Source organism: Panthera uncia (assembly GCF_023721935.1).
Source record: "Panthera uncia isolate 11264 chromosome A1 unlocalized genomic scaffold, Puncia_PCG_1.0 HiC_scaffold_17, whole genome shotgun sequence".
Lineage (NCBI taxonomy): Eukaryota > Metazoa > Chordata > Mammalia > Carnivora > Felidae > Panthera > Panthera uncia.
The window spans coordinates 87,650,588-87,671,377 of NW_026057577.1; the positions used below are offsets into that span (position 1 = coordinate 87,650,588).

At 52.9% G+C, this 20,790-nt stretch overlaps 1 protein-coding gene across 1 annotated transcript; it reads right to left on the minus strand.

The window, feature by feature from the left end:
• Positions 1–222: 222 nt before the first annotated feature.
• SLC34A1 (solute carrier family 34 member 1) lies at positions 223–11,063 on the minus strand. Its single transcript, XM_049647761.1, has 11 exons — positions 10,955–11,063; positions 10,654–10,803; positions 10,436–10,564; positions 10,221–10,364; positions 9,189–9,300; positions 8,689–9,064; positions 3,746–3,815; positions 3,305–3,472; positions 2,169–2,285; positions 1,944–2,068; positions 223–1,263 (listed from the first exon to the last, which is right to left on the minus strand). Exons 1-11 carry the CDS (start codon positions 11,061–11,063, stop codon positions 760–762), a joined length of 2,004 nt encoding a protein of 667 aa, XP_049503718.1. The 3' UTR covers positions 223–759.
• Positions 11,064–20,790: the final 9,727 nt, after the last annotated feature.

The window sequence follows — 20,790 nt, forward strand, 5'->3', positions numbered from 1 at the left end:
GATGGGGAGGGTGGGAGAGTGGGTGGGGATGGTGCAGAGAGCCCTTCTTATGGTTGCCTTGGGGGTGGCCCCAGGCCCTAGGGGGGACTCCCAGGGAGTCTGAATCTGGTTTGGCTCATTAAGGTAGGGTTAAGTGGATTGTTGGGGTGAGCTTGCAGGAAATAGTGCTGCTGGACCCCAAGCCATGGCCTACCCCCACTCCCCAGATGGAAGCAAACAGACTTGTAAATGCATGAGAATTTAATTCCTTTTTCATCACGCAGTATTGGGAAAGGGGGTTGTAGTGGTGCCACAGAACAACTGGGTGAGGGGGAGAGTGGCAAGTAGAGAAAGGAAGGTGACAGGGAGGGTGAGAACTCAGCCAGTGACTCAGGCACCCACATCTATGCACAACCAAACAGCTGCAGGTCCTGTCCTCAGACCCACCTTACTCCTGCTCCACTGAGTCGGACTTGTGTGTCCCGGAGAACCAAGCACAGGTCTCCAGACAAAGCCTCCTGGTGTGCAGAGGACTCAAAATCATACCCAGGTACCCTGTAGCCTGCACACGGGTGCATCAGTTCACACATGCAGGCTGACATACAGTATTACCAAACATGCCCACACATGCACACACACTGACTCTCAGTCACACAAGCCCAGACCTCTGAGGACCTGTACAAGGATAGGCCCGTGCCCAGAGTACACAGACACACCCCTCTGCCCTTCTACAGTGGGCCCCAGGCACAGGCCCTTCCCTGCCCTGGGTGGCAGTCTGGGCTAGAGGCGGGTGGCATTGTGTTGAGCAGGCAGTGCCAGACGGGGGGAGGGTGTGGCAGGGGGCAGCTCCTCCAGGAAGACCCTGGCGGGCAGCGGGGGTGAGCGGGGCTCAGGAGTGGCACAGCACAAAGTAGCACGGGTGATAAGATGGTCCAGGGGCTGCAGGGAGTGCATCCAGTGGGGCAGGAAGTCCCATGTCTGCAGCCACTTGGGCAGGCGTCTGGGGCTGCGATTCTGCAGGACATTGACGAGCACCACAAAAGCCAGCAAGGCCCCAAATGGTGCACCCACCCCCACCATGGCCTGCCAGCCTGCCATGGAGATGCCAAACACCAGCGAGGGCAGTAGCAAGAAGCACAGGAGGAGGTAGAGGACAGCAAACCAGCGGTACTTGGCAGTGCGTTTGCCCAGCGCCTTGGCCATGCGGATTGGCAGGCGCGTGCAGGGCACTGGGTACCACAGCAGGATGCCTGAGATGTTGAAGAAGAAGTGGCAGAGGGCAATCTGTAGAGGAGAGGGCAGAGGGGCTGAGGTGGGCATGGCTCCAGCTCCCTGTCAGGCCGGCAGGGATAGATAATAGGAGCCTGGCCTGGAAAGGCAGCACGAAAGTCACCAGAGGGCAGATGTGCTCCTAGCATAATACTGAAACACTTCCAGACCAGGTAGTAAATAAATGCTGCCCTAACTACACATTTTCCCCCACTGACCCCTCTTGCAAATTCTCCAACAGATTCTGCCCAAACTCAGCAGTAAAAAGATTCATTCTAGTTTCTGGCTCAGCTGCTCTGTCATCCTTATTGGTCCGAACCCTGGCCCCAGCCTCAGGTTTGTCATTACTTCTTTGCTCCTAGAACAGCAACCCCTTTGCCATCTTCCCCCCCCCCCACTTGTCCTTAATCCCTCAGAATGGGCCAGCCCCCCTCTCGCTGCACCCCTTCTTCAGAGTGCAAATCCCACTCACTGTCATTGGTGTGATTATGTGAGTAATGTCTACCCATTAGATGCTAAGGTTTTGGGGATGGCACCCGGTCTCCTTTGGCCCGTATAGTTTCCAGAGCCTGGCATAGTGGGCAGCCCCTAGTAGGCAGTCAAAAACTCTGTTACATGATGTCCCACCCTGGGTCAGGTGCCACACCCCAGTCCCAGCCCTGTCTTGCCCCTGGCAGGCACCCTCCTAGGCGCACCTGGAAGGCGCTGGACAGCTTCTCCCTGGGGCTGGCCAGTGCAGCCAGGATGGCTGTGGTGGTCGTGCCAATGTTGGAGCCCAGTGTGAGAGGGTAGGCCCGCTCGATGCTGATCACACCCAAGCCTGAGGCCAGACAGAGAAGACAGATTCTCCTCAGCCCCCTCCTTCAGCCCTTTCCCTGCCAGCCCACCCTGCCCCACCCTGCCCTGCCATGGGCACTCACCAATGAGTGGAGTGATGGCTGAGGTGAACACAGAACTGCTCTGGACAACGAAGGTCATGCCAGCTCCCACCACCATGGCAAAGTAGCCTGTGGCCCAGGTGAAGGGGGCGGGGAAGTCTACGAGGACACCCCCATCCCAGCAGGGTCAGTAGGAGGGCATTGGGAGAGTAGCCAGGACCTTTCTCAGGGAGGAGGTATTGGATGCCAGCTTCCAAGTGGGGTCTTGTCAATCCCCTGCTCAACTGCAGTGGCTCCACTTATAGTCCTCCTACATGATACCAGATATCATGGCTGCTGAAAAGCCCTCCCTGACCCCTGGCCCTCTGGCGGACTTTGTTTCTTGCTTCCCTAAGCTCCCATAGATGTACCTTATTCCAGCATTTGTTAGCCTCTGCTGGTGCCAGGCAGCATCTCAAAAGTTTGAAATGCAGTTTAAAATGAAAATCAGGTGGTGTCACTCCCCTGCCCCAACCCTTAACCCAAAAGTGGCCCCATTACCCTTAATAAAGTCCTGGCTCTGAGCACAGCTTGTGGGGACCCTGTGACCTGCTCCACCCTGTTACCTTACTGACCTCTCTCTGCCTGGCTCACTCTTCAGACACATCTGACTACTACTCCTCATTCAGCCTCCTCACAGAGGCCGCTGACCACCCATTGAAAGAGGTATCTTCCATACTGTATATTTGTCACTTTTGATTTCTTCTCAGTAGTAACTTCTCTATCTGAATATATCCCCACTCAGTCATTTATTTTTCATTGTATATCCATCTCCCCCTCTGGCCTGTGAGCCCCCTGAGGGTAGGATTCATTTCTGGGGCTCACCTCTGTATCTTTGGCACTAAACCATGCTTGGGCACACAGGTTTAATGAATATCTGTTGAATGAATTGGTGGCCTCTGAGGATCTGTTTAGAGCCACCTGCTAGAATGGAACCACAGCCAGAGACAGCCTCAGGTCCCCAGCTGCCAGCACCTCAGGGTCCTTAGAAATCACCTGGCCCAACCTCTTCTTTGTTCACAGGGAGAAACTGAGGCTCAGAGATGGCAGAGCTTTACCCAGACCACATAGCAAGTGGGACTTAGTGAGATTTGGAAGGGCCCATCCTGGGGCCCACACACCTAGTTCCTGGGGCTTACCAGTGTTTATAACCTTCTGAATGACCTTGGCCACTTGGCCCTTAAGCAGAGAGTTGAGCATCTTGACGAGGAGGATGAGGCAGGTGCATAGGAGCACTAGGGAGCCAGCCAGCAGAATGAGCCCCACAGCCAAGTCAGGGAGCCCCGTGTCCACGAAGATGTGGTTGCCTGGCAGAAGAGGTGTCAGGCTGCTGAGAGCTGAACACCCACAGCTGGTTCCCAGCATCCCACCTCTAGTACCCTTTTGGGAATGGAGTCTAAGGCCCCACCTCAGGCTACTTCAGCCTCAACAGCAGGGCCTAACCCAAGCCCATGAGCTGGGCTGATTGACAGCTGGCTTTCCTGAGGCTGATAGCAGCAGTGACCAGGTTGGGGACAGCCCTTCCTCTGCCCGGCTCTGCCCCTGCCATGCCAAACATCTCCCATGATGCAGACACTCACATTTCTCCATGGTGGCATTTCCAAGGGTCCAGCTGGTATTGGCCTCTGCCCTGGGCATGGGAGTGGGAGCCTAGGTTAAGAGGAGCGTGACTTAGAATTTAGGAAAATGCAGCAGGGCTTGGGGATAAGGTGGGGGTTAGGAAGAGGTGGGGGATGGGAGGATGGAAGTGGGCCTCCTGGCTACGTCCCCTTGGACAGCTTGCTTGTCTTCTTTGAGCCTGTCTCCTCCGCTGGAGAGATGGGGATGAAAACACCTGCCACACAAGAATATGGCCGTGGTGAGTCCTCTGAATGTTCTGTGCTATCACTCTGCTGATCTGGCTCTCACTGGAGCCTGCAGCCTCCTGATCCCGTGGCTTCTTGTCCTTGTTTTCTTCCACCTCTCCTTGGTATTGGGTGCTACTGACCATGGCCCTCCTTCTGAAAACTCTCCCTTCCCCATTCTTTATTATCAGTCTGTCTCTTGGTGCCTCCCACTTCCCCAGTGTCTGTGCCCCATCCTTTCCCCTGAGGCACCATCAGCCCAAGCCCCATTGTTCTCTCGCTCAAATCCTTATGGGGGGATGTTGGGGTACAGGGAGTGGGGGAACCACCGGTGGAGAGAAGTCCAGGCCCACCCTTCCTCCATCCCACACCTACTGCCAGTGAAGTGAGGGGAGTTTCTTCTGGAGCCCCCCCCCCCCCAATTCAAAGGGCCCAGAGCCAGGCAGGCCCAGGCCTCTGTCACCATCCAGGGATGCAGCCCAGCATGGCCAAATGGCCCAATTTTACAAGAGAAACCACATACTTTACAATCCTGTGAGGGCCACTAATTTGCAACCTCACTGGATTGAGGAATTATGATTTTTTTTTTCATGCAACTGGGGTGCCTTACCTTTCCCTCAGGATTCTAGCCTTGAAAAGAGAAAGTGGGCTGGGCTCGGATGGGGAGAAACCATCTCACAAAGGAGGAACTGAGCCCCAGAAATAGGCAGTTACTCCCAGGGCCCCAGGCAGAACACAAGAGCTACAAATTTTCCTTATACACATTGTGCCTCTCTGGGAGCTGATAGGGGCCCTGGTCCAGTCCCCAGGGAGTTCTGCCTCCCACCCCCACCCCGGACCTCCCCTGTGCTGAGGGTAGCATCTCAGGTGCAGGACTGGCCCTTCAATGTTGCAGCTTCTTTGGGGTTTATTCCAAACTGTGTCACTTATAAAATGTATAATAGTAAGAAATATTTCTGGTGTCTGGCTTTAAATCAGGTTTATTTTAGTGACATGTGTCACTGTGAGTGGGACACTGTGCTCATCTGTGTTCCAGCTGGCCACACCTGGGGCCTGGGGCACCCTCAAACCCAGGCCAGAAGTGCAAACTGAGAAACCAGGAGAGAATACTCTCTGTTGGGCTGTGTTGGAAAAGCAGGCCAAGAGAGTGATGGGAGAGAGCCATGTGTTTGCTGTCCAGCAGATCTGAGCAAGTCCTGTTTCTTAACACCAACTACCTGGGGCAAGTCATATCACCTCTCTGTACCTGTTTAAAGCAGGATAGCCAAAGAGCTGTTATAAAGGTTACAGGAGAAAATGTGTGTGAAGTGCTCTCTGCAGGCTTATGCCATAACAAGTCTTCAGTAAATTGTGCCTCCTAATACGGATTAGACCCCCCCTCCATCCCTGGGCCCATTCAGGGTTGCATGATGGGAAGGGTGGATGTGTATGTGTTTGCATGAGATTGACTTCCTAGGTCAGGATCAATGACTCCTGCACGTGTGCCTGAGGATCCTGGCCCTTTTGGGGAGGACCTTGGTGGGCCAGCCTGGAACCCTGGGAGGCAGATGACCCCTGAGATGAGTGCATACCTGACCAGCCTGTGCCCCACTGACCTGGCTGGGCCTATGGATCTCTTAAGGGAGGAACTTCGCTGGGGTCCCATTCAGGGCTGGCTGTGTCAGGGCAGGGCAAGACTCAGGGCTAAGGCCTTGAGGGTTTTGAACCTTGACCTTCATGCCTGGGATTGTGTGGTTCTGGCTGAGCTCACAGAGGGGAATCCAGAGACTGTAAAGGGCAAGAGAGAAGTAGGAGAGTGGGGAGGCCAGAGAGTGGGTAGACTGCACAGTCAGGCTGGGGGTAGGTACTGAGGGAGGGGAGGGAGCAGGCCCAGGACTTCCTTGTCTAGAAGGTGGGACCTCTAGCCTAGATAAAGAACTGGGCAGCCCAGGGTCTGGGACATATCCCTAGATGTGCCCATCCTGCCTGGGCCTGGGAGTGTGGTGGGGGTGGTGAACTCTGTGGGAAGAACAGAATAAATGAGCACCAGGCAGCCCTAAACTGAGATCCCAGCTCAGCCACTCCCAGCTATGTGATCCTGGAACACTTAAGCTCTCTGGGCCTCAATTTCCTTTCCTACAGTGTGAGTTTTATGATGCTGCCCACCTCTTCCCAAGAGACTAGTATTGAGGAATCTTGGAAGAGAGTTAGGATCTAAGTGCCTGTAGGGACACCCCAAATTAAGGAAGCACCTCTGAGATTAAGCTCACAGAAGACTGCCAGGCTCCAGAAATCCTTCCCCTGGAGAGAAATGCACAGGATGTGGGCCTGTGCTGTTGTTCAGCCTGCAGGGTTAGGGGAGCTCTAGGGTCTTTGTTTTTCTGGAAGCAGAAATCACCGTGCCAGCAGCGCCATCTGGTGGCAAAGAGGAGAAATCCTTTTTAGAGCAGTACCTACCACTCGGGAGCAGTCTCTGGGTGGCTGTGGTTGTCTGGTGGCATTCAGGCCTGGTGGGCAGAGCGGGGAATGGACACATATAATGGAACACCACACTGGCTTCTGGAAGAGCCAGTGAGATGGGGGTTCAGAAGCATGGGCTCCAGATTCCACCAGGATTTTCATCCTACCTCAATGGCATGGACCTCCACAAGCCTCTCTGAGCCTCAGTTTCCTCAACTATAAAATGGGCAAGTGATAAATCCTGTTTCCCCATTGCAAGTCTTCAAAGGATGCTCGTTTAGACCAGGCGAGTATGGTTGACAATCCATAGGATAAGTACATAAGAAGGTAATTTTCCAAGACAGTGTTAGGTCCCTGGAGTGTCAAGAGGTGTTGGGACACTAAAACTGCCTCTGGGTTTTTTTCCACCATCTCAGACTCCCAGTACTGTCTTTGGTGACTTCGTTCCTTGGAGACTGTTTTGGGTGAGGTTGGGTCCAGTTTGGTGAAAGCTGGAGGCCACGAGGACAGGTTGGAAGGGAGGCTCGGTGGCCAAAGGAAAAATTCAAGTCTTTGGTGCAGCAGAAACCACCAACACACACAGCAAGAGCAAGCACATGGCTGCGGAGCCATGTTCCACAGGATCTGACCTAGAGAGAGGGTGAGAACAGGGAGCTTGCATCCCACCCCTCAGCTACTCTCCAAGCCAGGGAAATCCCATCTGGATACTGCTCTTAAAGAAAAGTTCTCCTGGGAGAGCTGGGATGAGAAACCAGTGTTCAGGCCAGTGGCATCAGGAGCAGTGAGGCCAGCCCCTGCCACGTGAACTTGAGTGGGTTACTTCACGTCAGTGGGCGTCAAGTTCCTCTTGTGGAAGATGGGATACTCATGTCCACCTTGCCAGCGTTTTGTGAGGATCCCATCGGGACAGGGTTATGTCCGGTGTACGTATTACAAGGGGAGACCTGCTGAATGCAGCTGCAGGTGGGCAACGGGGATTTCAGAGCAAGAGAGGAACTCCACAGCTCAGGACCTCCCTTGCATGGTTTGTTTTGTGTGAAGATCAAACCGTGTGATTTCTCTGTCGTCCAGATTCTGCTATGAAGTAGAGAGGATTTGGGCAATTCAGAGAGCTGAGAGAGGGCCCAGAGGGTGGGTGAGAAGGTGGCACTGTGTTAGAGGGGTCACAAAGCCAGTGTAAGAGCTGCCCGTATGGGCTTTTTGATGTCAAACTGCCTTGAACACTCAGAAGGACTGAAACAGAGCTGTGCACCACTCAGATGCAAAGGAACCTCATAGGGCAGGGTTGAAAGGATCTTCTCTGTTCACGCTGAGATAAAGGGCCGGTAACATCAAGTAGCAAGTAGGAAGGATGAGGGGGCCAGGCTGTGCTACGCCTTTGGCTTCAGCTTTCCTTATATCTTGTTCCAAATGGAGTTGCTTCTTATATGTGATAATTAAGGAGAAGCAAATACTGTGGATTATGGTTTTGATGAAGCATTTCCTTTTTTATGGCTGAGTGAGAAAGTGTGCTAATTGCCTGCTTCCTTGTTAGCCTGGTGTAATGGCAGGTCCACAAGTTTCCAATCAATGTCTTCATTCTGGGCAGGGAAACGGTGCAAAAGGGCAAGCAGACACACGCCTGTGGCAGTCTCCAGGGGGAGGAAACCCTATGTCAGCACAAGTGGCTGTTGTGTCTCCAGTGAGGTCTCTACGTGGCCTTCTTGTCTTGTTCCTGTTTGTCCGGCTTTCCAAGGCATCCTTCTCCACCTTCCCTACCCCTCCCCCCCATTACCTGGGTCCCCAAACACAGCAGAGCTGAATCACTAGTCTCCCTGGCATCCTAGTTGGGGGGAGAGAGCCCCACACTGCTAGGCCTGCACACAGGGCCCTGAACCGGCAGGACAGGCTCTGAGAGTCTCAGCCTCTTGAAGCCTGTTCTCTCTACCTGTGAAACCAGAAGGTTGAGCTAGACCAGTGGTTCTCAAACTTGAGCATGGAGCAGACCTAGAGGACTTGTTGAAACATAGGCATGCCACCCCCCGCCCCAAGTGTTTTTTTTAGAGTCTAGGGAAGGGCTGAATACTTTGTAGCTCTAATATGTTCCCAGGTGGTACAGATGCTGCTGGTCCATACTTTGAGAACCACTGGGCTAAATCAATTACATGCTGACTCTAGTTGATTGGTAATAGCTGCCTAAAGTCACTGTGAGACTGGAAGGAATCAGGACAACATTACTTGGGGCTAGACCTGAGACTCACCTCCATGGGGTCTGGGCGGCACCAGATCCGGATGAGACTATGGTTTCTCAGGGACTCGTCACCGGTGGCAATGCTGGTAATCACAGACTTGTCCAGCTGTGGGCAAGATGTGGGTGGGGAGAATGAGAGAGGGGTCTTTACTATCCCCCGGCCCCCACCCCGTGCCAACCTTGCCCCCACCTGGATGATGAGCTTGGTGAAGGGCTCTGTGATGATCTTGAGCAGATCAGGGGCATCACGGCCGCCACGGATGTTGAAGGAGGCAACCACCAGTCCAGTGACATGGTGCAGGTACCCAGTGGCAGCCTCCAGGGGCAGCAGGACCAGAACTGACAGCCAGTTAAAGCAGTCGTGCACCGTGGCCCCCGCGAAGGCCCTAGGCAGGGAGGCCACATTGCAGGGCAGGCCAGAGCCGGGATGCACTTACGGCTGGGGGCTCCTGGCACCTGGGACCACCCTCCACTGACAAACACAGGCCCCTCACCACTCTACCCCCTCACCGCCGGAAGTCAGTCCTGTCCCCCGCCTGCATCAAGGCCACAATGGTGTTGGTGACAGAGGTGCCAATGTTGGAGCCCATGATGATGGGGATAGCAGAGCTCACCTCCAGCACTGGTAGAAGAAGAGAGGACCTCCTAACTAACTATGTGAGAGCCACTCAGCTCCTGTCCCCACAACACATCCCTCCAGGTTCACTACCCATGTCCCAGCCCCCGTCGGGCAGTCCTGCCATGATGCTGCCCAGCCTTGGTGTCACAGGTTCATATGGGCACATGCTATATGTGTGCATGTATGTGAACAGATACACTGCATGTGCACATATGCAGATGAGGGCACATGACTTGTATGCAAATGAATATCTGTGCTTGTGTGTGCACATGTGCACGAGTGTGATGGTTAGTGCTGTGTGTCAACTTGGCTAGACTATAGTACTCAGTCTTCAACCCAGCACCAGTCTAGATGTTGCTGTGAAGGTGTTCTGCAGATGCGAGTCACTTCTACAACCAGTTAACTTTAAATAGAGAGGATTACCCTTGATCACCTGAGTGGGCTTCATACAATGAGATAAAAGGCCTTACGAGCAAAATTGAGGCTACCCAGCGTTGGCTTCTGCCCAAGAGTTCCAGTCTGCCCTTCCTCATAGCCTGCGCCATGGCTTTTGGCCTTGCTTAGCCAGCCCCACAATCATGTATACCAATTCCTTGCAATTAATCATATGTATATCTCTAGCAGGTTCCTTTTCCCCGACTGATAGAATAAGGAACTGTGTGGTGATGTGGAGCTAAGCCTTCCTGGGGCTGTACTCCCCATCTGGCACCCTTTCCAGATCTTGGGGCACCCCTCCTGGCTGAGACTCCTGGCCCTGACTTGGAGGACAGGGTGATTGATGCTGGAGCTCTGCCCTTTGCCTTTAGCAACCTGTCCCCACTCCTCCCCCCTGCCCCCGGCCTCCTGGCCCTGACACACCACCTCAGCCCCCATCCACACACCAGCCCCCATGCTCTTTCCCTAGCCCTGGTGAGCCAACTCACAGCCGGAGGAGACCATGCTGACAATGATGGACGTGGAGGTGCTGGAGCTCTGCACCAGCACAGTCACCAGGATCCCAACCACCAGCCCTGCCACTGGGTTGGACAGGATGGCATTGTCCTTGAAGATGTCGCCAGCCACCTTCCCTGGGGAGCATGAGCCAGTGTTGCCTGATGCCCTTCAGGAACCCTGCCCTGATCCCCTCCTCTGGCCCTACCTCCAGCCAGCTGGAAGGCAGAGCTGAGCACGTCCAGGGAGCAGACGAAGAGGTAGAGAAAGGCGAGCATCAGTGGTACCTTGAGGAGTGTCATGCCAGCCCGGCGCAGCTTCTGGGCCAGCCCAAGCTCTGGAGATGGGCCAGCCATGAGCACAGGGGCCAGGGTCTAGGGCACTGACTGCTGATGCCCCTGCTGTCCGCCCCCTTCCCAGGCCCACCTGGTTTCTGCTCTTCCTCCAGGGCCAACTTGGCAGGCAGCGGGTCATGGCACTCCAGAACCTCCCCATAGGGGCAGCTGTGCTCAGTAAGGGCCACAGGGCCCAGGCTGGGGAAGGCATAAGCGGAGGTCCCTGGAATCCTGTGCAGGACTGGGGAGGGAGGCTGGTCAGCAGTTCTCAGAAGCCCTGGGACAGGCAGGGTTGGCTGGGGGTGGGGGGGGAGAGGCAGAGGGATGGAGACCTCACGAGGGATGTGAGCAACTCGGGGCACACAGGGACCAGGGATGGCAGCAGCACTCACCCTGAGGGCTGGGCACATAGGCAAAGGCTGTCCCACGCATCATGTGTCCCCCTCGGACTGGGAGTGGGGAGACAGCCGGGCCCCCCAGCCTCTCTCCATAGGACATCATCCTGGGCACACACAGTGGGGCCGCAGCAACACTGAATGACAACTACTGTGTCCTGAAACTTACACATACACACCACCCCTCAACATCCATACCTGCATACTTACATGCACAAACACCCATGGTGTGTAAATCCCAAACACACACTCAGTGAAGTATACCCTCCACCCCCACATATACTCAGAGATGCATACTCAGGTGCTCAGCCCAGATTCATTTATTCTGTCATTCAGCAAGTATTGATTGAGCATCTACTCTATCCCAGACGCTGAGCTAAATGATGGGATGCAGTGATAACTAAATAAATACAAGGACAACTGCCCCCTAAAAGCTCAAAGTCTCATGGGGAGATAGATGTCAATGAAATAATCCTTCAAATAGATGGCAAGTGGCAATGGGGACATGTGTTCTAGTGACAGATACAGGTGCTACCAGAGTGCCCCGTGGCAGGGGGTGGACCCTTGAGGGAAGAGAGGGCAGACGATCAAGCTGAAATGAAGCAGGAGTGGGAGTTCCCAGATGGAGAGGGAGAAGGGCATGTGTGCAGGAGCCTTGGGCTGGAAGGAGATGAGAATGCCCTGCGGCTGGAGGGGACCTGGGAACATGTGTACTGGCAGAGGTTGCAGATGTGGGCCAAGTCTGCACATGCAGGAGGAGTTTGGACCATCCTGAGAGCAGTGAGGAGCCATGGACACCTGCTTGCTCATGGGACCAGTTGGACATGCACTTGGGGGAGGGTCCACTGGCCTGGATCCCAAGTTCCTGGGTTCCCCCGGCAAATGAACTTCTTTCCCCATCTACCTCCCTCCCTGCCAGATGGCCTTTCTCTCATGAATGAGTCTCAGACCAGGACTGGTTTAGGTAAGGAGGTTTCCCCCCTTGTTATCCCCAAGTCTGGGAAGCCCTCGGCTCACTTTAGGCACACCCTCAACTGCACCAGGAGTTCTTCGTTGATGGGGTAGGAGTGCCAATCTGCGCTAGCAACACATATCCTTACACCCCTATAATGTCCCAAGGGCCCCTGGCTGTTGTGGTGGGGGTGAGGGGCTGGCCTGAATTCCAAGCCCTGGTAGAGCACGAGTCCTTTTTACTTTGGGGGAGTAAGCCAGGCTGGACTGAGCCAGGCTGCACTGAGACTGAGATGTTATGGGTGCAGAGAGGGGAAGCACAGTTAGGACAGAGGTAAGGGAGTGGAGGTGATGGGCTATTTCCTACTAAGACTTGGGGATGGGTTTGGGACAGGGGGCCCTGGGCTTACCTTGGGGGTTCTGTGTTTCAGCTCCTGCTCGGCTGCTTAAGGAAGCCCCAGGGGCCTGAGGAAGAGCTGGGACCCTCCCCTTTATACCCTTGGGTCAAGGGCAAAGTCCCAAAACCCTAGCTACCCTCCCTGTTCCCCAATTAACCTCACCCCTGAGATTCCTCCCAGTTAATTACTAATCGTCAGCTCTGCTGGGGGAGTCTGTGGTCAGGCTTTCCCTTCCCCTACACAGAAACTTAGGCTGAAAGAGACAGAGACCCAGCTAGGGCACAGACACATCTCCTGTCCCCAGGCAGAGACCCTAATGCCACTCAGGCACTTTGTTCCCAGGGTCCCCACAGGGATTTCATGGCTCCAGCCCCTTCCCCTCATGCTTGGCCTGACAGGACACCACACGGAGTGACCCAAATGCTCTGTAGCCTTGACGTGCATCTGGATGTCTGTGAGTCTGTCTGCAGGTCTTGGGGGACACTTGAAGGAGAGGGAACATGTGATAGAGGAAGTAATAAGAGAGAAACCCAGAAAGGCTGCATAATATTGAGTCAGGGAGGGTCTTCAGTACATGACTACAAATCCAGGATGCATCTGAGAGAATGGCCAGATCAGGAAGGACCTGGTCTTCATTTTAGAATGGTCCCTTTGGAGTGGTTGTCTGTCAAAGGAGGTGATTCTGGAAGCAGAAAGGCCAGCTAAGAGGCTGGATGGTCCAGAGAAGAGATGATGAGGTCTGAATCAGGTGGAGATGGGGAGGGATGGGGAGGAGAAGATGCATCCCAGGATAACTTGGGCAGTGGAATGGGTGAGGAAGAGAGTGGGAGAAAGGAGAAATATATGACAGTTGAGTATCCAGATTCAGAAGCTGATGATTCTATGAGATCTATTCCAGACCTCCTGAAACCCAGAGAGGGCCCTTAGGGAGCCTTTGAGAAGCTTGTTTCCCTTTCTTGTTTCCCTTGTTTCCCTTTCTTGGGACTGTGGAGCCTGAATGGGGCTCCAGAGTCACAAAATAGATGAGACGGGAGCTTCCTTCTAAAGGAGTGGGATTTAACAGATCCAGCAGTAGTGGGTTCCATTCAAGATCTAGCTTAGGCAACTGTCTGAGTAACCTGTCTAACATTATCCATTCATCTGTCCATCCGTCCATCCATCCATCCACCCACCCACCTAGCCAGCCAGCCAGCCAGCCATTTGTCTATCCATCCATTCCTAACAACATGAGTTGAGTTCCTACTCTATGCTGAGCCAAGATTGGCAAGGCTAGCTCTCTCCTGGTCATTAAAATCCCTGAATCAGCTTGGGGTGCGAGGCAAGTCACTTCACCTGTAAAATGGCAATCGGCACCTCCTTTGCAGTGAGTTGAAGTCAATGAACTAACTGACCCATCTCAGTGCCTAGAAGAGTCCCTCAGCATGTGAATTCTCTTCACGCTCTTGTGCCCTTCTCACTGTCTCTGGGATGGCTGCAGTGTCCCAACCAAGAGAATGGCCCCACCTCCTCTAGATTCTCAGCCCTATTTCAGGTCAACAACTCCTTTTGCTCACTAGTTGCACTTTGATCACTCAGGATCGTCTGAGTTACAGTCCTACTCAATATCTCACATTTATTAGGGTGACACAGACCCAGCCTTTCCTATCAAGGTAGATGGACATTTCTGCACAGTTCCCCTCTAATGTCATAAGGGTTAAGTCGTTCATCCTTAATTTGCAGAGCATTGTGGAGTTGTCCTCTGGGTAGTGTTCACAATGGACTTTCTGTTGAATGGTTAAGAGCAGAGAATGAGGCTAGCCCGGGTTTGGATCCCACCCGGCTCCACCACATTGTGGCTGTGTCAGTTTAGGCCACAAAATCCCCAGAGGATCGGGGAGGGGTGGGAAAAAGAGATGCAGCTGGGATTCGTTTTGGGTAGAGTGACCATAAATCCTGGTTTGCCTGCTCAAGTCCTGGCTTATGACTGTTGGCCCAAAGTCCCCATTCACTTAAAAAGTGCCATGGTTTGGAAAATCAACCATACATTCTTACGGCTTGTTCTGGGAGATTATGGAGAACTGGGGCAATCAGCCACCTGGAGCTTATTAGAAAGGTCTCCATTTATAGAAAAAGGAAAATAAAAACAATCCTGCTTCTCAGAAACATTGTTGTAACAATACTGCCTTTAATCCTTTTCTCTATGCCTTTTTAACCTATTTGAGTGTTATTGTCTATGAAAGACTGCATCTTGCTCTTTTTCCATCTGCCATCACATGTTACTTTTCTTGTGTTCTTTTTATAAATTTTTTTAAATGTTTATTTATTTTTGAGAGAGACAGAGACAGAATGCGAGTGGGTTAGGGACAGAGAGAGAGGGAGACACAGAATCCGAAGCAGGCTCCAGGCTCTGAGCCATCAGCACAGAGCCCAATGCGGGGCTCGAATTCACAGAGCTGTGAGATCATGACCTGAGCCAAAGTCAGACGCTCAACCGACTGAGCCACCCAGGCGCCCCTTCTTGTGTTCTTATACTCAGTGTCAGTTGCATCATGTCCTGTCATGAATCGTAACTTATGTAGTGAACATTTGTGTGTCCCGGAACCTCTCCAAACTGGAGTGAGTGATTTGGGTAAGACGGGTTTGTGCATGGATAGGAGGGGTTTCGCTGAGCCAGGGAAATGCAATCATTGCTAAGTTCTTGTGCTGGAATCATTCTTTGGCTCAGAAACCCTGTTGTTTTTTTTCTAATATATTTTTTAATGTTTATTCATTTTTGAAAGAGAAACAGAGCGTAAGTGGGGGAAGGGAGAAAGAGAGAGGGAGACACAGAATCCAAAGCAGGCTCCAGGCTCTGAGCTTTCAGCACAGAGCCTGACATGGGGCTCAAACCCACAAACCGTGAGATCATGACCTAAGCCAAATTCTGACGCTTAACTGATTGAGCCTCCCAGGTGCCCCGGGCTCAGAAACCCTGTTAAAGTCTTATCGGGCTCAAAGTATGTCTGGGTCCAAGCACACACCACCCCCCCACCCCCACCACCCCCCGCCCATCCACAGTGGGTCCAGGGACCTCTACCATAGGCCCTGTTCCTCTCCCCTGCCTTAGGTCAGATCCTAAGCAGGAACAGTTATATCCAAGGTGTTCCTTATGAACTAGGGGTGATACTTTTTTAAAAGTTTATTTTATTTATTTTGAGAGAGAGAGAGAGAGAGAGAGAGAGCAAGGGAGGGACAGAGAGAGAGGGAGAGAGAGAATCCCAAGCAGGCTCCGTGCTGTCAGCGCAGATTCAGGGCTCAAACTCACAAATGGTGAGATCGTGATCTGAGTCAAAATCAAGAGTTGGACACTTAACTGACTGAGCCACCCAGGTGCCCCAAGGGTGCTTCTTTTTAATAAAGCTAGGATCTTTGATAATTTTGAAGTCCACCTTCCCTGCTCTCATAAAGCTTGGGGCTTAGTGAAAGAGGCAGTTATCAATCAAACGCAGCAAGAGATATAATTACAAAATGCTATGAACAGTGACTGCTTCCACGTATATTGGTGGGGGGGAGGGGGGGGCTGCTAAGTGCTGGTAAGAGCACCGAAACTTGGGAGCTGACCAGATTGGGTTTCGAGACTTCTGAGAGCAGTGGAGAAGGCGACCAAGACTCTGCTCCTCTGTTCATCTCATCCCCCTCCTGCTCACCTCCTGTCTCTTCCCTGTCGGAGACAGACTGTGCATGTCCCCCTGAACGATGACTCCTGCCCTGTCTGCCCACCTGCACTCTGGCCATGGCTTCTCCCAGACCTCTGGGCCTGGAGCCTGGGTGGTGGGTGGTGTCTCACAGTGAGAAATGGCACCCAGGAGGAGGAGCAGTTTGGGAGGGAAGATGCCAAGAACCGTCTGTACAGACTGTGTCTGAGGTGAGCAGTTGGATCTGTGAGTCTGAAGCACACGACGTGCTCCTTACCCCAAACAGGGCCTCCTGCACGTTCCCAGCCTCAATAGCAGCATGTGGCCCATCCATCTGAGCCAGAAACAGAGCAGGCTTCTTTGATGTGTCCTCCACCCCCACCTCCTGTCACTCATCCATCACCCAATACCCCCAATTTCCCTTCTGTGGGAGCTCCCTAAGCCTTTCACCTCCTCCCTGGTCAGGGCCACCATCTCTCATTGAATGCTCTCCCTGCTTCTGCCCTTGTGCCCTCCAATCCGGTCTCCAAAAACAGCAGCCAGTCATCTTTTCAAGATGCAATTCTGAACTAGGTCACCTCTCTCTTTTCACACCTGTCCAGTTTGAAACCAGCATCCTGTCATGGCCTTGGGGCCCAGAGCGACTTAGCATCTTGCCTGCCTCAAGGGCCTCAGCCATAGCCTGTGATGATACCCTCCAAGGGAGAATATGCACATTGAGGAGAGATGGGGCCCAGGGCTGAGTCCAGAGGAGCATCCTCCTTTGAGGGAGGGCAAAAAAAAAGGGGGGGGGGACTCCTGTGAGGAAACCGACAGGTACGACAGGGATTAGGAAGAAAAACAGAAAAGCAGATGCCCCAGAAGCCAGGGTTGTCTCCCAGTTTTGAGAGATATACCATGATAAGCCGGGTCAGATGCCACAGAGATGTTGGGTAATGTGAGAACGGAGCAGATGTAGTGACCTGGGCAAGCTGTCCTGGGAGAGTGCTGGGGGCGGGGGCAGCTTGCAAGGGGTTGGGAATGAGCAGGAGGTGGGAGCTGAGACAGCATGGCCAACGTGAATGTGACAGACTGACAGATAGTGAATTTGATCATGCCAATGAAAACAATTTCTCTGGGAGTGACATGACTGCTGAGAAGAGGAGAGAATGATCCCAAGAACAAGTGCTTGGTCCGGGAATGGAGCAAGCTGTGAAAGTTGGCACAACCCGCTGTTTCTCCAGTCCTCAGCTAAGATCCAGTTGGTCTCTAAATACACTCAATTTTCTGCATGTAAGTTTCCTGCAGGACCTAAAGTTTGAGGACAACCAAGGGAAGAAAAACGAACATTCCAGACCATCGCTCCATGAACTAGATTTTTTTGAGAGAACTAACGACCACTATAATCCCACAACAGGGCTCCTCCTGCCTCTTTGAACCAGCATGTTTATTCCACCAACATAAAAGCCCACTATGAGTCAGCGTGCTGCTGCATATTGTGGACACAGCAGTGAATATTCCACCCAATTATTCAGGCCAGCCCCACTGTACACAGACACAGACGTGTGTGTGCATCACACACACACGGGTGCATCCTCTCTGTATGCGTGGTCAAGGCATCACCAATGGGCTGGGTGACATAGTAGGGGCCACCTGCCACCTCCCCTTAGGAAACAGAGCAACCCCTCTCTGGCTCTCTTGACTTTGTCCTGTCTTGGACAGTCTGGACTTCAATCTGAGCTGCCTAACAGATGTTATCCCACCTAAGCCCCATTTTCCAGATTGGGTGCCCCATGCTCTATTACATTAGATCCATGGATCCAGGGCAGGGGCAGCTGACCTGAGGATGCCCCATCCTTGTTTGGGGGATAAGTGCCCTGTGTAATGTTTAATCCTGGTGGCCCAGGCACCAGTCACTCATTGACTGATGAGGCCAAAGTCTGTGGCCAAAAGAGCTGAGGTTGCTTTGGGCTTTTCTCAGAAATCAGCTCTTCCCCTGAAGCTCCCTTCCTCATGTGGCTCCAGCTCTGTGCTTTCATGCTGGCCTCAGGGACCAGGCCTGAGGGTGAGGTTGTGGACAGCACACTCTCAGATGGTAGTCCTATGCTCCAGCTTCTAGGTTCCAGACCTGAAGCTTTGAGATCTGGCTTTAGACTTCAGGTCCTGAGTTCCATGTTCTGGGCCTGGAGCTGTAGGCCCTGTACCATAAATTCTCAGGTGCAAGCTCTGGGTTCCGGGCTCCAGGATCTGAGCTCCAGTCCCCTGACTCCAGTTTCAGGCATCTGACATCCAGCAGAGCAGGGACTCTGCTTCTTGGCATTGGGCTCTAGGTTCTGGGCTGCAACCCCTGATCCCAGATACCAGACTCCAGTTCTTATTTTGTTAGTATTATTTTTTTTAATTTTATTTTTAACTAATCTCTACACCCAATGTGGGGCTCAAACTTACAACCCGGAGAGCAAGAGTCTCACACTCTAGCAACTGGGCCAGCCAGGTGCCCCTCCAGATTCTAATTTTTTAGACTTCAGGCTCTTGGCTCCAGTTTCTGGGTCTGGGCTTCAATTCCAGTTCCAGGCTTTGTGCTCTGGGTCTGGGCTCCCAGTTCCAAGCTCCAGTTCCATATTCCATACTCCAGGTTTTGGGTCTGGCTGCTGGGTTCCTTCAACTCCTCAGCGGAAGGGCTGGAAGACGGTAGCCTACCTGGCTAGTGGGGTTACTGCTGCCCACCCCTCTTAGCTGGCCAGGGCCTCATTCTGGCAGTCAGCATTCTGGGCTGGCCTAGAGGTGGGAGGCTTGTTCTATGGTGCTTCTCCTTGGCTTTCTGCCTCTGTTCTATCCCCAAGCCAGTTCTCTGCAGATAGGAGCTGAGATGGACCACACAGGAATCACAAAACACAGGTGTCATGTTCTGTTTCTCTTGGATCCGCCAGGACCACCAGGGATACCAATAGTGCCCCCTGTTTTTGTGTAGCGGTATGGGCCTGTGCCTGGCCTGGGATGCTTCTGATTCAGTATAACCAACCATGTGTGTTCCTTCCCCTCTGGGCATTTCTTTCTCTGTGGAAGCTAAATTCCAGCCTCTAATCCCCCAGAAACTGGAGTCACCTGACCATCAGGCCAGGCCTCCCGCAGGGTGCACCTTGCGCTCTGGCTCTTGGAGGTAGGAATGGCTGCCCCTGGAAGAATCCGCCCACAGCTGCGTCAGCACTTACAGCTGGGCTCCAGGTGAGAACTGGTGCCTCTACCTGCCCCCACCCCGGCCCAGAACCCAGGTCACCGTGTGCTCTGTGCTCTCTCTGTGCCCATCCCATACTGCTTTACGTCTAAGACTGTCAACAGTGTAAGGGACCAGAGATAAGTTTCTCTCTTAGAGGCTTGGGTCCCCCAGGTGTCCTCCAGGCAGTCATATCTCTCTCTGCCTGTGTCCTCTGTAAACTGGGGGTGCTGGAGCTGCACAGCAGTCAACAGATGTGTGTTTTCTCCCCTCCTTAACGCTGGGTGCTGGATGGATAGGCTAACTCCCTTCCAGTCTTCCCGTCTGGTGGGGGAGGAGAAGCAACTCCACTACTTTTCCCAACCACCAAGGAATCCAGCTCCATGCAGTGGCTTTGAAAGGGCCTGTGGGTTGACCAGGTGGTGACTTTTGCCCCTGGGCCTGGACCCCCATCTTTGCAGTGAGGGCCCAGGACCTTGAGGGATTCTGAGAGCACAAGAACTGGAAGGAGGGAACTGGGTCTCCTTCAGCCCAGGACAGCTTCAGGGGACATGTTGGGGGATTGTGGCAGAGGGACACAGCAGCCAGCCAAAGTGGCCCAAGGTGGCAGGTGGGCTGAAGCCCCCAGGGAAGAGTTGGTTCTCCTTCTGGAGAAAGGGATGGTGGCCCAGTGTGACAAATAAGTGGCCCTGGGAAATTCTTTGTGTTTTTAGAATTATTAGTTTTTAAAAGTGTTTTATTTATTTTTGAGGGAGCATGAGCAGGGGAGGGGCAGAGAGAGAGAGAGGGACAGAGGATCCGAAGTGGGCTCTGCACTGACAGCAGCAAGCCCAAAGCAGGGCTCGAACTCATGAACCATGAAATCATGACCTGAGCCAAAGTCAAACACTCAACCGACTGGGCCACACAGGTACCCCTATTATAACTATCTTTAGGGATGCCTGGCTGGCTCAGTGGATAAAGCATACAACTCATGATCTCAGGGTTATGAGTTCAAGTCCCACATTGAGAATAGAGCTTGCTTAAACAATAAATAAATATTATAATTATTTTTAATTGCATCTTTTAAAAAACATTAAAGCTAAAATGAAAGTGTCCTTTGACTACTCCTCCCAATCCTAGTCCCCTCCCCATTTTTATCTGCTTGGCATGTGTCTTTCTAGAGCATTCTCTATTCTTTCTATATACTTACACATGTGTCTGTATGTTTGTGGTCATGTCATGTGCATTGCTCTACTTTCTTTTACCAAACAATAACACATCTTGGAGAACTTTCCACATAAGGACATGCTGTACCCAATTCTTTACCTGCTGTGTGGTATTGCAGAACACAGACACGCTACCACCTTTTGTGTTACCCCACACATTTGGCTGTTTGCCAGTTTTGAGGTCATAGACACCCCTGCAGGGAGGGCGACCCTGTACATGGGAGTGAGTAATTCTCTGGTGGTAATGCTGGGGTCAGATGCTGCATTTTTAATTTTTATGCTCTTCTCCCCCAGAGCAGCCACATCAATGTATCCTTCCCCACCCCACCCCCAGAGGGTGCTGGCTTCCCAGAAGGGGTTCCTACAGCATCAGGGTCCTCCCTGGTGTATGTCCCTGAGTCAGACAGCCTGTGTGCTGGTCAAGCTCCAG

Coding starts and splice junctions, on each gene's coding strand:
- SLC34A1 (XM_049647761.1), bottom strand. CDS start 11,063: ATGATGTCCTATGGAGAGAGGCTGGGGGGCCCGGCTGTCTCCCCACTC. Junction 10,565..10,653: donor GGAGGAAGAGCAGAAACCAG/GTGGGCCTGGGA, acceptor GCCCATCTCCAG/AGCTTGGGCTGGCCCAGAAG. Junction 2,286..3,304: donor TCAGAAGGTTATAAACACTG/GTAAGCCCCAGG, acceptor GTGTCCTCGTAG/ACTTCCCCGCCCCCTTCACC.